We start from the raw sequence: 16,778 nt of genomic DNA on the forward strand, positions 1-16,778 counted from the left end.
TAGCATTATCAGTATACCATTATGTATTCCTTGAATAGACGGGATGTACGGTGCTCTGGTTCTGTCACATTTAGGTCGCTGGAAAAAATCTGTCAGATTGAGTTGGTCCAGGAGAAGCATGACTGCTCCCTCTGCGAGTTGTTCATTTAGATCCAATGATTTCTCCCTCATCCACCCGCTCAGTGAAAAATCTGGGCAAAATACGAATGGCATCCTATCTAATTTCTACTACCGCTTTAAAAACCATAACTTATATAAGTATCCAGTTTTAATTTAACAAGAATAAAGACACATTATGTGTCAAAATTTATATCAATTAAAAATGTTCACGTTAATGAAACTGATATTTATTTTAAGAAAATTATGTGTATTAATTGTTTTTTTTTTTTACAAACATTGTAAAATCTCAAAACAATTACTATGTAACAAGCAAAATGTGTCCAGAAATATATGTCCTCTCAAAATAAAATTTTTATAACATCTTGAAGAACATTTCAGATTTATTATGTATACATGTACATTGCTAGCTGCTATCGGAAAAAGTTGTCAAAGAAATTCTATCCTATCTTATATCCAGTATCGTGCATCCTATCCTACGTGTAAAACAAGCTCTATGCTATTCTATCCTATCGTAACCTAGCTAGGATGAATAACGAAAACGAGGTAACCTGTGCATTTACATGTGCATCGGTAAATATTTAATCGTACGCGGAGTGTAATAAAATACGCAAACAAACAGGTAGGGAAATATTTTTCTTAATTGACGTTAAGTCTTGAAATCGCTAAAATTGCAAATTATTATAAATAATTATTGTAAATTAATAGGACTCTATTTCTTACACAAACATTTTATTAAATTCTTTCAGTATGATTTATTTATCCATCATTGAGATTACCAGAAATCGGGTAATCTGTTTGGCGATATATGTAAATACGATATAGAAAATTATAATTACTTCATTAATCAATAAAAGATAGATCGTAATTGTATTGAAGACATTTGGATTTTTTAAATATAAATTCATAAGTCATTGTAATGAGCATACACTTCGGTCTATTATCGTGTAGTAATTAAAGTTCTTGTTGCAATATCGAAGTAATACAATTGTTTTTATCTATAGTAATTTTTAGCTGCATCGTGAAAACTAAAACTTTCACCGTTACTGTATTCTTACGCTATGCCAGACTTGACAAAAATTACAGGCACATCCATTTCCTACTTCTTTGTGAATATATGACGTATATATTCATTCTATTATGTTTCATTTTGTATGACAAATTCATTTCATGTTACATTTATTTTCGTTTCGCAAAATCAATTTGGAATTTATTCTCGAATCTTTTTGGCTATAGGATGCAGGTAATATGGGATAAGACACGATTGCGTTTAGCTTATTTATTTCTATTACGCATCGTGCATCGTGCATCCCATCCTATATTATATCCCGTCTTTCCTTTCAACATTCATGATGGCAGCACTGTACGTAGATCTTGCATTTTTTATGATTTCACGAAACATATCAAGACAATGTTTCATTTTTCTACGTTATTCACCGAAAACTCACAAATTCAAGGTAATGTTACTCAAGGGTATGTATGATATCGTAATGAATCTCATCTTAAATATGATGTCTTAAAATTGTTTCTTCTGCGTATGAACATATTACTCGTTAATTTCATAAAAAAACACTTAATTATTTTTTCTTCAAGACATCTGGCTAAATATTTCTTTTCAGAACTGTGCAAGTTTTGTGTGACCATTTTATGTATTTGGGTTCATAGTTTCAACAAATTAAGTTCCAATTCAACTTATCCAAAGTGTGTTTTCTGTAGAGTTTAATAGAATTTAGTTGGGTATCACAGAAGAGAAAATTGCTGCTTAATTGATTATCTATCTCAATTAAACAAAAGAAGCCTTGTTACAGTGTCAAATAATGCAATCACATGTTATTTAAGAAAAATAAAGTGATTAAGGTGTCTTTGACCACAACTGTCTTGAATCCAAATTCATTTCATGAAAAATTTTTTTTATTTAAATCTTAGATTAAGTCATCTTAAAATAACCGTATACAGTAACTCTGTTCTTGAAATAGATATGACTTACTGCTGAATTTATGAGGAAAATGCTTATCACAAAGTGGAATTTCTTGACTTTTTAGGAGATGAAGTCCGTTATTAGTAGGAATACAAATAAGATTTCCATCAAAGTCAAAACAGATGAATATCTCAACATCCACAATGAATCCTTTGTTCCCCTCCATTTTGTCAATTCTGTAACTTTAAACGGGTGAGAATTTTATAACTTGCAAATGATTGAACAATTTCTACCTGCACATACACTATGCAATGCATTTACTTCTACTTTGATTAAATAAATTGGTCATAGAATCAGAAGTGGAAACAAAAAATATCAAAATTAATTAATGATAAATTACATGAATCTGAAATGCTTACTTAATTTGCAATGGTGGTGGGCTCCCTGACCCAAGAGTTAAACTTTGTTGCTTTCCTATATGAAACATACAAACACGTTTAAATCATGTTCATAGTATTGTTATCATTTGTTTTAAATTTTATGTTTAAACAGAATAACGTTTTTACCATATTCATATTCCAACAAATAAGTCTTGAGGAGAGTTTTCCCACCAAAACCAATGTCAAGAGAAAAGTCACACGGGTCAAGTTTGAACCAAAATGTGATGTTTCTTGTTATCTTGGTATCTCCTAGTGGTATGTTGAAGGTCAGTTGAAGACAGCAGTCGATTCCCCAACAGTTAGCAGGCTGTTCACATTTCACCATGTCTCTTACAGCTGCTGGGAGGTTCTTCTGAACATCAATCTTAGCTGGACAGTCTGTGCATAAATGCAAAATGAATATACACTGTTCATAGAAATTTTCTTTAGAATGGAAATCTTGTTAAAAGAATAAAGTTTAATGTGTGATATTAGAATATTGATCACCTTTGATGAATTTGTCTCGATAGACGAATTTTGCAGTTGTGATAAACCGTGTCTTTTGACAGAAATAATTATCAAAAAGGTTCGTTCCTTATTAGTTTTGTAACCAATCTGGTTCATAGTCGGAAAATTCTGCACCATGTAATAATTCTATAATAATTCTACTCGTATATTTATTTAATTAGTTTTGATGCCAAAATTAGTAACTGTTTCAAAAAAATCATCATTTCTGTATGGGGCTCCATATTTAAAAAAAAATGGCAGGTGACATGGTTCACAAATAATATAAATGAACATTTTAAGTCTTCATCTTAATATATAAGTGGTTTCCGGATGATTAGTGTTTCAGGTGCCAACATTCTTCAATCTAAACTTATTACAACTACCATACCGTATCTGTAACATTATGTTTTATAAGATAAACGTTAAGATTGAATTCACGCACGTTAGGGTAATTGTAAAGCATGATATAACAGAATACACGCAAGGTACGAATTGATTGATAAACGATACACGAAAAATGAACGATCCACATAATATACGTAAGAGTTCTAATAATTATCCTTTTTATTAAGGTATATTATTAATTTTGGAGATCTGTAACACTTGATTCAATTTCATATATTGGGTTTCATTTAGGGTAATTATTGTAATTTTAAATTGTTAATGTTGGCCTTGGTTTTTTCTTTATTCTTCGTTTCTTGCATAAAAAAGGCATCAAACAATAATCCTTTCACCGTCAGAAATTATAATAAACAGAGCTTTATTATAAAAGAAGAAAGAAAGCTCTTTTAGTTTAATATCTATTTATCAATGACTGATAAGATCAAAGTGACATTGAAGTTGAACGCAGCAATGTTCAGGCGTCCCTGTGCTAAAATACGGCTGAAAAACGATATTATTTAAATCATCGCAAAAATACTTTAACCTGGAGTATTTCTTAAAATCTATGTTACATTTATTGACAACGATGTTAAACATTATATTTGATGCATTTTGTGACGTCATATGTACTTTGTAATCACGTGACGGGCGAATCCTAATATTGCAAATGATATATTAAAATTGCATCGGCGCGCAGGTGATTAATGACATTTAATCATAAATATTTTTAAGAAAAAATGTTGTTATGTCATATGCTTTGAAGTTCTTGCTTGGGGTTGAACTTGATGTTTCGTTTATGGAAGAAATTGTTGAAACATTCTACAACATCTTCAAAATAATGCACATTTTTACTAATCAAAAGCGATTTACAAAAAATTTGGGTAAATCTGTAGGTTTGAATTGTTACACTTTTCTGAAACTAATAAATTAGGAATTATTACCTGTATTCCCAAAGAAGGAAAACCTAAGCAATATTTAAAAAATTGGCGCCCAATAAGTCTATTAAATGTTGTCTACAAATTAGCCTCTGGATGTATAGCGGAACGATTAAAAAAAGTCTTAGACAAACTAATCAGTAGTGACCAAATAGGATTTTTAAAGGGAAGATTCATAGGAGAAAATAATAGACTAGTGTATGATTTCATGAACTATATTGAACAAAACCAAATATCAGTATTATTAATGTTAATAGATTTTGAAAAAGCATTTGATTCCATATCTTGGAATTTTATTTACCAGACCCTTGATCTATTTAATTTTGGTGATTCAATTAAAGATTGGGTAAAAACTTTCTACAGTGGAATCAAGCCATGTGTTATTCAAAATGGGATAGCGTCAGATTATTTATACCCTCAAAGGGGCTGTAGACAAGGTGACCCAATTTCAGCATATCTTTTTCTTTTATGTGCAGAAGTTTTAGGGATTCTTATAAGAAATAACAAAGATATTAAAGGTATAATTATAGAGGGAGAAGAATATAAACTTTCACAGTGTGCAGATGATACTACTCTGTTTTCAGATGGATCCCCAGAATCATTAGATGGAATTCTAAGAGAACTAGATTTTTTTGCCGACTTATCAGGACTAAAAATATTTTTTTCTAAAGCAAAACTTGTTTGTATTGGGAGCAAAAAATTTTCAAAAGAAGTTTTTCATCATTCAAGATGGAAGTTAGAATGGGGAAATAACACTTTTGACTTGTTAGGAATAAAATTCTCCATAAATCTTACTGAAATGATAGATTTAAATTACAACCCAATATTTCAAAATATTCAAAGTACTTTGAAACAATTGAAACGCAGAAAACTAACACCTTTTGGACGACTAGTGGTTTTGAAAAATTTAATTATCCCAAAACCACCTTATTCTTACCTTACCAAACCCTAACAATGAAATGTTAAAAGAAATTGATAACGGACTATATTATTTCCTATGGGGTGGCAATAATTATTAAAAATTAAAAAAAACATCGTCTTTCAAGATTATAGACTGGGGGGTTTGAAAATGATTGATTACTCCAATTTTACACATGCTTTGAAATCAAGTTGGATTTGTAGACTCCTTACATCAAAATCCAAGTGGGTTAATTTATTAGAAGCTCAAATGAAAATAAAAAATAAATAACTTATGGATAAACGGCTGGGATTATGTACTTAAACACAGTAAAAGTATAGGTAAAAAATTTTGGTCAGAGGTGTTCCTAAGTTACATAAAAATAAGCGAGATAATCTCCCAAAACATCGATCCACTTTTTGAACACATATGGTATAACCCAAGGGTAAAGACAAACAAGGAAAGTATTTTTTTGAAAAGTTTTTTAATGCTGGTTTTGTTTGCATCATTGACCTTTTTGATATAGATGGTGACTTTAGAAGTTTTGAATCTTTAATTGAACTTGGTATTAAGACTAACTTTGTTGAATATAATGGTCTAAAAAAGAGTATATTAAAACGAATAGGTGAATGCAATGTAAAAGAAATTAAACCAACAGTTGGACCATATATCACAAACACACTAGCCATATTCTACAAAAATAGAAAAAAGGATGTAAAGATATGTATAATATTTTGATAAGGGAAAAGACGGTCCAAAATAAAGCTATACTAAAATGGGAAGAGAATGACACAATATTTAATAAGAATGATTGGTATAAAATATTTGAACTTCCTTTTAAGACAACAAAAGAATCTAAATTCCATTGGTTACAATTCCAAATTTTACACATGATATTACTAACAAATTATTACTTGCATAAGCTTAAACTTTTTCAATCCCCTAAATGTTTTTTTGTAAACAAGATTCCGAAACAATCAGTCATCTTTTTGTAGAATGCCCATTTGTAAAAGAACTATGGAGTGACATTGAAGAGTTATTTTTAAGAAACTACAGGGTGTCCCTAATGTTTGATAGGCAAAGTATATTTTTTGGTAAATATAAAAACTACCACATGTATAGAATACAAAACCTGTAAAGTTATATTGTAAAACAGTATATTTTCACTTGTAGACTTAAAACTTACCCAACTTTAAATGTGTTGGAACTCAAAAGGAAAATTGAAAACAGGCTTCTTGTGGAAAATCATTTACTTTTAAAGAACTGTGAATTTGAAAAATTTGAGAGACACTTGGTTAATATTATTGAAAGAATTTAACAAGTCTTCACTATATCCCAAACTATCTGTTAAAAGAATGTATGATGCTTTTTGAAATATCTAAATACATCTTTTTGATAAGCAAACCCTGATAAACAGGTATGCCGCAAAGCAACCATTGCCCTGTCAGGTTTTTTCTCTCCGCCTTCTTCTCTTTCATAAATAAAAATATGTACATGTACGTGCTAAATATTATGTTCATGATGTTGTTTGTGTATATTATAATCACATATTGGAAAATCCTTAAATTGAGGCTGTCAATTTATAAGTTGGTGTGCATGTTATATTTTTTATTTGCTTTTCTTCTTTTGTTTTTTTTGTTTGTGTTTATATGCATATTATTTCACTCAATGTGTTCTGTCCTTTCTCATCCCCACTAAAAACATAAAAAACAAATTTTCACACCATTGTGAATTATCATATATCTATTCTTGCATGTATATTGTATGTAAAAAAATGTTGAGATTCCAAAAGAAATGTAGCATGTAAGAAAGCTGTGAAAGTCATGAATAAAAACATAAATTAAAAAAAATCTGTAGGTTTGCCAAGCACGATTCACATTGGTACTTATATTCTCTACTAATTTTACGTAACATATTCTAAAATTGTGGTGATCTTTCACCTGCGTCAAGCTGGCTTTTACATGCATTAAATTTTTTCATTCAGTTGTTTACACGTAGCAGGGAGAGTCTCCAATATAAATAGTCTTTTACTTAAAACAAAGCTTTAAAACTGCCAATTATTTGATACTGGTTTTAAGTATGAATAAATTCTATACGTCTAGCATTAACAACAGCATCTATGTAAATGAAACATGCGGTTTTATACTGGTTTGATATAATTCACTTTTAACGTTAAGATACATTCCCTGAGAACTATCGACAGGAATGCAGATCGTGAAGTCAAATTTAATTATGACGTCATATCATATGAAGTCAGACAAGTGACTTTCTACACATCGCTGTAAAATCAATCGGGAAGCCTTAACATGCCTGCAAAGGCGCATGCAAATTTTGTGATCGTTTTATTTTAGGCGCACGAAAATCATTAAAGTATTAAGCATACTTCAAATATTTAACAAGAAATTGAAGAGTAATAACGATTTTACTTCTAACAGTGACAATACTTTTTAGTTCTGGTCGACAGAGGTACACTAGATTTCAGTAATTCATAAACGGTGGGTAATAGTATCTTCCTGTGGAAATCAATTAAATGGTTTGTAGGGCTCAGTGGGGAATAATTAAATTTACATATTTGTTTAATTAAGGTATTCATACATCATAAATGATAATCACATAATAATTCTATTATGTATTTGAGAGAGAAAAAAAGAGAGAGAGACTATAGACTTAGATTAATTGTTTTCCAGTTTTTCCCAGTTTTTATTAACTAGTACTTCGTAGTTTTTACAAGCAATCTATCTATTTATGGAAGGCCGTGAGTAAAACTCGACAACATAACAGTGGAAATAGGTTTTTTTTTATATTAATTCTGACTTACCTTCAGGAGAAGATGGTATAACGGGACATGATCCTAGTCTCATTACATCCTTAAAAAGATTTGTTTTCTTATTCAAAAAAATGAACTGTTCAATACTTTAATTTCAGCTAGAAGTATATTTAATATGTGTAATTAAAGGAAATTGTATCTCCTATGTAATATTTATCATATGTTTAATTTTACAATGTGTCATTACTTCAAAAAGTATTTGCTCATTATTATATTGTTTATATTTGAGCAAAACTGCTTACAAAATTTATTTACCAAAGAGTTTGGCCTTTTTTAAAACTAAACAGATGAAAAAGACACATTGTTATATAAAATAATATATATTTGACCATATAGTATTATTATATATTATGTATTATATTCAGATTGCTAAGCAAGATATTTGGAAAACTTCTAAATCTTAATAAAAAGATCAGTTGGTCTAAGCTCCTTTTATATTTGCAAGTCAATTGACGAATAACATAAGATATTTATGACACATTGTGTTACAAGCAAGGATTTTAGAATACTATTTTAGATACTAATTGATAGGTTAAAATATTTTCTACACACGTCAGTTTTTTTTAAATTTTTAACTAACATGCAAATCAAATTTCTTCAGAACAAGTTCAAAGATGTTTTCTGACATTTTCCCTCCTATTTTCTCTAAAAGATCGGCAAATGAACCATCACCTAAAGAGGAAAGGGAAAACAAGATATCAAATCAAGGGTATTTCATTATAGGTGCGTTTAGACTCAAGATAGTGGCTCAAATAGTTTTAACATGAGGTTGCCTGCTGTAAAACACTTCAAGAAGTTTCATTAACTAGTAAGAATTTTTAATCAATGTATCAACTAAGATACTCAGAGAAAATATCATTTCTAGACACACTACTATGGTAGCACATGTTACGAAAAATATTTGATTTATGAATTATAGAGAGATGCTGATGCATTTTGCCCTACGACGGATATGTTAGAATTAAGCCAGACAGACAAGCAAATAAAGAGGAAACTAAAACTATTTCTTATTGTTAATGATACAAAATATAACACAAAACTGTTAATCTTATTTGATATATTGATGGCAGACAATATTTAGCGCTTCCGTAAAGGTAAGTAAATTTAATTGAAGACTGTTTGAAAGTCAAAACATTTTTTAACCACTCTAATTTTATAAGAAAATTCATCCTTTTAATCTAGAATACTTATAGGTTATGAATCATAAACTACTATAAATCACCTGGAAAAACAAAGTCTCTGCAATTAGGAATAGGGATCTTTACATTAGTCAGAATGTAGCCATCCAGTATGCAGTCTGACGGGGGAGAGAAACAGATGACTAGTCCAAACTTCATGATGAACACCCCTTCACTATCATCTTTATCCACACTGTACCTTTATCAAGAGATAATAAAATCATTGCAGATGTTAATATCAGAGTTTACCCTTTATTATTTCTCATGCTCTGTACGACTTTTAAAAAAAAAATCTGTCTGTTCTTTACTTACTTGATTTTTACATTTGCACTAATTTCAGCTATTTCATCTGTGCCTAATTTTAAATCAATGCATAGAATAATATAATATCAGTATATTTACAAAAGCCTCTTACATGCTCATAAAACAATAAAAAAATGAAGTGATTAAAGAGTTGAACAAGCCATAAATACTATCATGAGAATTTAAACGTATTTTTAAAGCATATTAATTATTATAATATCATTAAATCTTCAACATCAGTTTAGATTTTCAAATTTTATTTAAAAATAGTTTACCCCATTTATAATTTAATAAGACTTTAGTCCATATGTATTTTTCAAATCCTATTTGCAATATAAAACTGCACGGATCCAATTCTATGTATGCTGACAGCGTTTTGCTAAAGTCATATCCAAGTATTTTTACATTAATGTCTGTCCACAAATCTATCCTCATACAGTCCTTCTGTAGTTTGTAATACACTATGTCTGATAGACTCCTTTGTATTTTTTCCATTGTGAAGTTTACACATGCTAAATTTTCATGAAGAGAAAACATTTTAGTACCAATATTAACAATCCACGATCATTTATATAATGACAAAAAAAGTATAAAAAATTGAGTTTAAATAATATATCCGCTTTTCATTTTCAAGAAAGAAAGCATTTTGTGCATATTTAACATATTTAATGAACTCAATTTATATTTTTAAGTATAATGATCCATAACAGCTGGACAACACGTATGCAAATAATGTTTTCAACAAAATGTTTAAATGTATATTCGTACTCAGATCATCCTGTGTAAGCCTTGCTTTCAGCTCTGATTTTGTACCAATTGTAGATAAACCTCTCCGTTCTAGCTCGGATTTTATCTGGCCTATGGTCATAGTATCTGGTTTAGGGGCTGCATTTTCTTTATTCAGCATGTCCTGAAATAGAATAAACATTTAATGATGTTTATAATGGTTTCTCATATATTGAAAAAAATAACAACAATAATTGCATTGTTTAAGTCTAATGACACTTCCTCTTATAAAAAATGAGACATTTGACTCAAATGTCTTTTTAAAACCAAAGTGTTAACCGGAAAAAAAGTTTGTAGAAAACTACACAATATGCACATGTTGGAACACATCTATAAAGTTTAAAGTCAATGATAAATTCCCTTTACTCTTTGAAGTGGATAAAAAAACTTAAAAATATAAAATTAGCTTTATACCTGTATGCCCCTTTATAGAAAAATATTAGTATTAAGTAAATTGAAATTAAAATGATGTTGACAAATCAAAAGAGTCATGACTGAATTTAGCTAAAAATGTATTTGCTTACTTCTGAGATTTTGAGCATTGTCAAGAATTTCTCATGGAGCTGTGATCTAACTTGTTGAATAACAGATTTCCCTTGCTCTTTGAATTTCTGATGCAGAGCTTCTTTCCGGAACAAACTTTTTAAATTCACTGTGGAAAAAAATTCCAAAAATGTCCTATTACTTTTGATTGCTTGATATTTTTAAACATTATTTAAACTGTTTTGAGCTTAGTCAGTCTATTATGCTGTAAGCAACTCGATGATCTTATTTACATTAAAACTATTCAGTTTACATCAGGAACACTTACCGTCTGGCCACACAAGTGTTCCATCTGCAATACAGGTGGGTACAGGTAACACAGCTTTGTCCAGCAAATTTACAAACACAATACAACTATCGGAGTCATCAAAGCTACACAGACCAATTCCAATGGTCACAAGGGTGACATTCTGGTCCTTAAATATTCTATACCTGTTAATAATTGTATTTCAAGCAAAGTTCAAAAGAAGAAAATGTTTTCAACTAAGGTCTTTACTGAAGTAAAATACTAACAAGTTAATGAAAACAGTTTTGCAATGCCAGGATGGCCAATGACAGACAAATTGTCTTAAAAAAAAATTTTGTTCCATAAAATAATATGTTTTGTCTATGCATTACAAATTTATATTATTGTTATAAAACAATTAACGCCATCAGTTGATCGTGCATAAACTTACTTTTCGATTGTAAGTCTTATCTAGAAGTGTTTGCTCAATATGCTTTTAAATAAAAAGAATAATTCTGATATCGTATTACCTGACAGACGGTTCCATTCCTCCAAAAAAGTCTAATTTAATTCCTGACTTCAATTCTCCTTCATAACCTTTGCAACAAAAAACAATCAAATGCTTATCTGACGTTATTGGATTGAAGACAATTAATTAATAGAATCATAAACTGTTTTATTTTTAAGGGTGTAAGAGTAAAAGAGTAATTTCCCAAAGACAAATAAATTTGACCAAAGTAATAATGAGAATTCGTAAGATAAATTATAGAAAACCTTAAATATCAATTCATACCAATTTATTGTGAATACGGACAAATAATAAAATGTTTGAGACATCTTATTTGCGAAACTGTCTGCTTAAATGTTAATGAATAAATTCTACTCGTCTGCATGTAAAACTTGAAAACAAAGCAGTAAAATAATTGAATTATAAGTTGAGTGTAGCAATAAAATGGACATGATAAAAAACAAACAAACGAACATACCAAAGCGTTCAAAATGTTTGTAGAATAAACTTGTAACAAATGCAATTGCAACTTCATAGGTATAATGTAAACCATCTTGTGAACCTATAACTAGTATTCACAAATGCAAGTAGCAAAAATAAAGTTTTAGATGTCGTAAATAGTATTGAACTGATGTAGAGGACTCTAAAAAAGCATAGTAACAGTTAAGAACTAACACTTAATTGTGAACACAAAGTTCAAACATATGGCAAAATAGTTAAGATTAAGTCTTTTTGTTTGGGGGAGTGGGTTGGGAAAAAAAGTATGAACTTTAGAATTTTAAATAATTTTTTGGCGATGTGTTAAATTATTTTTTTTATCTTAATTACACATCTATACTCGATAACCAGAGCAGACCTTTGTCAACCGTATATCATATAACAACTGTACATTGTTACATGTACCCAACGTAATTTGAACAACTGTTACTACTTGGTAAAGTTTAGAAATTAATTCAACAGAAAACAATCTTCTTATTTTTGTAACAACAATATCTACCAGCTACACTTGATTATTTTATTTTTTTAATACCAATAACACATGAATAATATCTACCCACTTAAAATAAATAAAAAAGAACCTTCAAAAAGGGAATTGTTAAAGGTGAAAGCATACGATACAAATTTTTGAACTCATTGATTTTGAAAGAAATTGGTCTTGCATTCAGTTTAATGAACTTGAAACATACCATCAAAACTAATATTCTTTGGTATCTGAATGTTGTAAGTATATGAATCAAGTCCTATAGTGAACAACATCAGGGGTGTCGTGCAGGGATCAAGTCGTGCCCAAATTTTAAAGACTTTAATATACAGGGCAAACTTTAGGTTGATGCAACATTCCAGTCCCAAACACATGCTGTCAAAGGTGCAGTAGACATTCTTTGGCATGGTGAAGGACAGCAGAGGACAAGCTGTAGAAAATCATTTTAATCATAAAACAAGTAATAAATATAAATTAAAATTAGAACATATTTAACAATGAAAACAACATTAAATATAAGTCAGAAGACAGTCGTTACATTTGTCTGACTGAACAAGTCTTTCCACCAGCTGTTCCCTAGATCCCAGGGTGTCCTTCCCTCTCTCTGTTAGTTCATTCACCAGCTGGTCTTCTGTCATCTCGTGGGGATTTCTGCATTTTGTGTTGTCTATTATGTTCTAAATAAACATTCAATATCATTTTTGTTAGCCGTCTAGTTTTTTAAACCGAGAAATAAAACAAAACGTTTATAAACAATTTCTGTAAAATAAAATAAAAATGTTTATAACTCATGACAATACACTCCAGTCTTTGATGAAATGTTTCGTTATTTTAATAGCAAATAACAAGAACTCTTTTATTTGTTTATTCATTGTTTTTTTTTATGGACGGAAATTTACGTCCATTCTATTATGTACTGCTTTACAACAGGTCAAGCAGGGAATTTTTCTGATTTGAAAAAAAAAGTTTAATGCACCCGAATAATCTCTCTCAAACGGAAAATTCACTTAAAAGGTTAATTATACCGCATGCATTAAGAAACATTTGCATCTTGAAAAATGTTAAATCTTTTGGTTGTATGATACCTAAACGTATCCTTGAGTTTGTCGTTTAAAAGTTGAGAAATATTGTGTAACAAAATAAAACCAACACATGTATCAACATAGATGATGTAACAAAACATTTTGATGTATTCGTGCACTGTTTGAATAAAGACCAGGCAATTCAAGTAATATAAAAAGACATTTCGCCTACATGCATTCGCTATAATGTATTATCAAAGATAATGCAAAAATGCGAAACACAATATATGTTTACTTATATCATTAAATCTAATAGACATAAAAGTTTATTATTGTTGTCAGAATTCCTGGTTTGAAGATATAAATAACATACCTTTATTTCTTCCATTACATTACCCAAGGCGTCCTTGCTCTGTTGCATGCCAAATTTGTCTAAAAACTCCATAATTGTACCAAATTTCAGTCTCCTTAAGTTAAATTTTTCTAAAAATTTATCTGCAGTTTTCAATAACGTTGAAAACATTCCTGAAATACATAAATTTTAACAAGTGACAAAAACATTATGATTTGTGTCTTACAGCTATAAAATGAATAAAAGCTTTAATCGGTCACACTTCAAATTTGCCATTTTCTCTTTTGCTCTTTCATAAAAAACGGATTTGTCACCAAAAAAAATCGCATCTTTGGTAGTTAATTAGATTAAAAGTAAATTTGAGTGGATTACTTAAAAAGATATCGAAACACAGCACAAACTTGTATTCCTTAGTTTACTTCATATTTATCATTGATAAACTGATTCATAAAACACTGTCGATAAATTCTTACGTGATAATTAAAGTGATATATATATATATATATATATATATATATATATATATATATATATATATATATATATATATATATATATATATATATATATATATATAATTAATTAATTTATGACTTTCACAGCTTTCTTACATAATACATTTCTTTTGGAATCTCAACATTTTTTTACATACAATATACATGCAAGAATAGATATATGATAATTCACAATGGTGTGAAAGTTTGTTTTTTATGTTTTTAGTGGGGGTGAGAAAGGACAGAAAACATTGAGTGAAATAATATGCATATAAACACAAACAAAAGAAACAAAAGAAGAAAAGCAAATAAAAAATATAACATGCACTCCAACTTATAAATTGACAGCTCTAAATTTAAGGATTTTCCAATATGTGATTATAATATACACAAACAACAGCATGAACATGGTATTTAGCACGTACATGTACATATTTTTATTTATGAGAGAGAAGAAGGCGGAGAGAAAAAAGCTGACGGGGCAATGGTTGCTTTGCGGCATAGCTGTTTATCAGTGTTTGCTTATCAAAAAGATTTATTTAGATATTTTAAAAAGCATCATACATGATTGTTGGCGATCTTATATTGATAAATATCTTAAAAATAAGTCATCTCTCTTGATATTTATACTTTATATAAGTAAAAAGTAGAAATGCACTTGATAGCAAATGTAAATAATAATAATCTTGAAAAAAAAAAACTAGTTAATATCATAATCGCATGTTTCATAATTGTCAAACGTGCGCTACAACATTTGATATTGATAATCATTTTTTTTCACAATCTTTCTATCCATACTAAAAATAGATAAATATCCAGAGTACCTTTAATTGCGGATCCAATTGACCTTTTAACAACTGACGAAGGAATACCCATTATAGCAGCACACTGGCTATCACCTGTGTCAAAGTCCAAAGCACTCCTGATATTTGCCTTAACTGCATCAAAAAGTGCGTTCTGTTGTGCTGGAACTTTCAGGAGGAAAAGAGATAAGAAGCAAATAAATGTTTTCATAATAATCAAGAATACATCGATTAAATATTTGTAAATAGTTTACTATTTAACGTAAAGTTTTAATTTGGAACACTTCAAAGAAGATAAAACCAGAACTGAAGACAACAAATAAAAAAACAATTTTGACAGAAAAAATATAAATTGAAATTTTAGTTTCTAGACCATTCACATCATTAAAGTTAACCCCATAACGCTTACAAAACTTACCATTGCCAGTAAAAGCAGAAACAGGACCGCCACTGCTATCATCAATATCTGTTATTGGATTTGCCTCTTCTGTATTAGTTAATGTTGGGTCTTTATTGACTTCCTTTTCTCCATCCGAACCAACAATAAAACCTGCCACAATCGTATAATTCTGTCGTAAAAAGATGAAACAAACTTATTATTGAGAAGTGCAGAATCAATATTACATCATCTTGTCAGAAGTTTTGATTAATAAATATCAAAGAGTATTTAAATCATTATCAATTGATCAATATAACGGTATTCTATTAAAATAAAGTTTAGACTTTATCTTTTATTAACAATCATGACATCAACAAATATCAATAATCGGAATTGGTAAATGGAATATGTACTTTTGAAACGAAAAAGAATATTTTTTTTTTATTTTGTACATATTACGATTACAATTCAAGATGTATAAGGGAATCTACCATGAAGACTAGTTTATAATCATCACAGATTTGTTTCCATGTTGGTATTGTAGGAATAAGCGATTCAATGTATTTCGTTGGATCAATATAAGTTCCTCCATTCTTAAACATGGCTAGATGAATATGATTATCACATTCTGAGCCTGTGACTGTTCCAATAGGTTGACCAGATGCTACCTTTAATAAAAATAACGAATGTAGTATTTCAATAAATATTTAAATGGACAACGAAATAACTCAACTTGTCATATCTCATAGTATTCATGTCACAAGAAAAGGGAGAAAATCAACTGCATACCGTCAACATTTTGAAGAAATAAAGATAACGTATTTTTTTGTTTTACGAAGGCTTTTTAAACGTTACATTTAGAATACAGAGTTGATTTGAAAAAGTGCGATTACCTTCGACTAATCATGCATTAGATATCATTTGATTGAACAGTAAAGATTATTCTCATGGAGCACAGTGTAAAGGAGTGTGTTGGGATTTTCTTTCGTATTTCTGACAAACATTTTAGAGAGTAAATACGATTTATTTGAGATTGCACATGTGCCTTTTATGTAAATAACTTGTTAAGAATACATTGTTTAAACGACAAAGATTAAACAAAGTTTCTCTTTTTCTTGACTGAAAGTGATTTAAATAGTATATGTTGAAATAAAGGATGATTACGAAGTCATCTTATTACGTTAGTTTGGTTACAATTCA

General features: G+C 29.4%; 1 protein-coding gene across 1 annotated transcript in view; it reads right to left on the minus strand.

The window, feature by feature from the left end:
- Positions 1–16,778, minus strand: part of LOC105336833 (uncharacterized) — a 120,775-nt gene that overhangs the window by 65,817 nt on the left and 38,180 nt on the right. Inside the window, exons 26-44 of the mRNA XM_066071431.1 lie at positions 16,070–16,246; positions 15,618–15,768; positions 15,221–15,367; positions 13,924–14,075; positions 13,067–13,205; positions 12,734–12,958; positions 11,569–11,635; positions 11,081–11,244; positions 10,794–10,921; positions 10,252–10,393; positions 9,759–9,995; positions 9,493–9,535; positions 9,225–9,379; positions 8,583–8,674; positions 7,994–8,042; positions 2,602–2,853; positions 2,455–2,509; positions 2,105–2,277; positions 18–191 (exon numbers count right to left, since the gene is read on the minus strand). Coding sequence (XP_065927503.1) covers positions 18–191; positions 2,105–2,277; positions 2,455–2,509; positions 2,602–2,853; positions 7,994–8,042; positions 8,583–8,674; positions 9,225–9,379; positions 9,493–9,535; positions 9,759–9,995; positions 10,252–10,393; positions 10,794–10,921; positions 11,081–11,244; positions 11,569–11,635; positions 12,734–12,958; positions 13,067–13,205; positions 13,924–14,075; positions 15,221–15,367; positions 15,618–15,768; positions 16,070–16,246 — 2,722 coding nt within the window. The remainder of the gene's footprint in view (positions 1–17; positions 192–2,104; positions 2,278–2,454; positions 2,510–2,601; positions 2,854–7,993; positions 8,043–8,582; positions 8,675–9,224; positions 9,380–9,492; positions 9,536–9,758; positions 9,996–10,251; positions 10,394–10,793; positions 10,922–11,080; positions 11,245–11,568; positions 11,636–12,733; positions 12,959–13,066; positions 13,206–13,923; positions 14,076–15,220; positions 15,368–15,617; positions 15,769–16,069; positions 16,247–16,778) is intronic.

Source organism: Magallana gigas, chromosome 9, assembly GCF_963853765.1.
Source record: "Magallana gigas chromosome 9, xbMagGiga1.1, whole genome shotgun sequence".
Classification (NCBI taxonomy): Eukaryota; Metazoa; Mollusca; class Bivalvia; order Ostreida; family Ostreidae; genus Magallana; species Magallana gigas.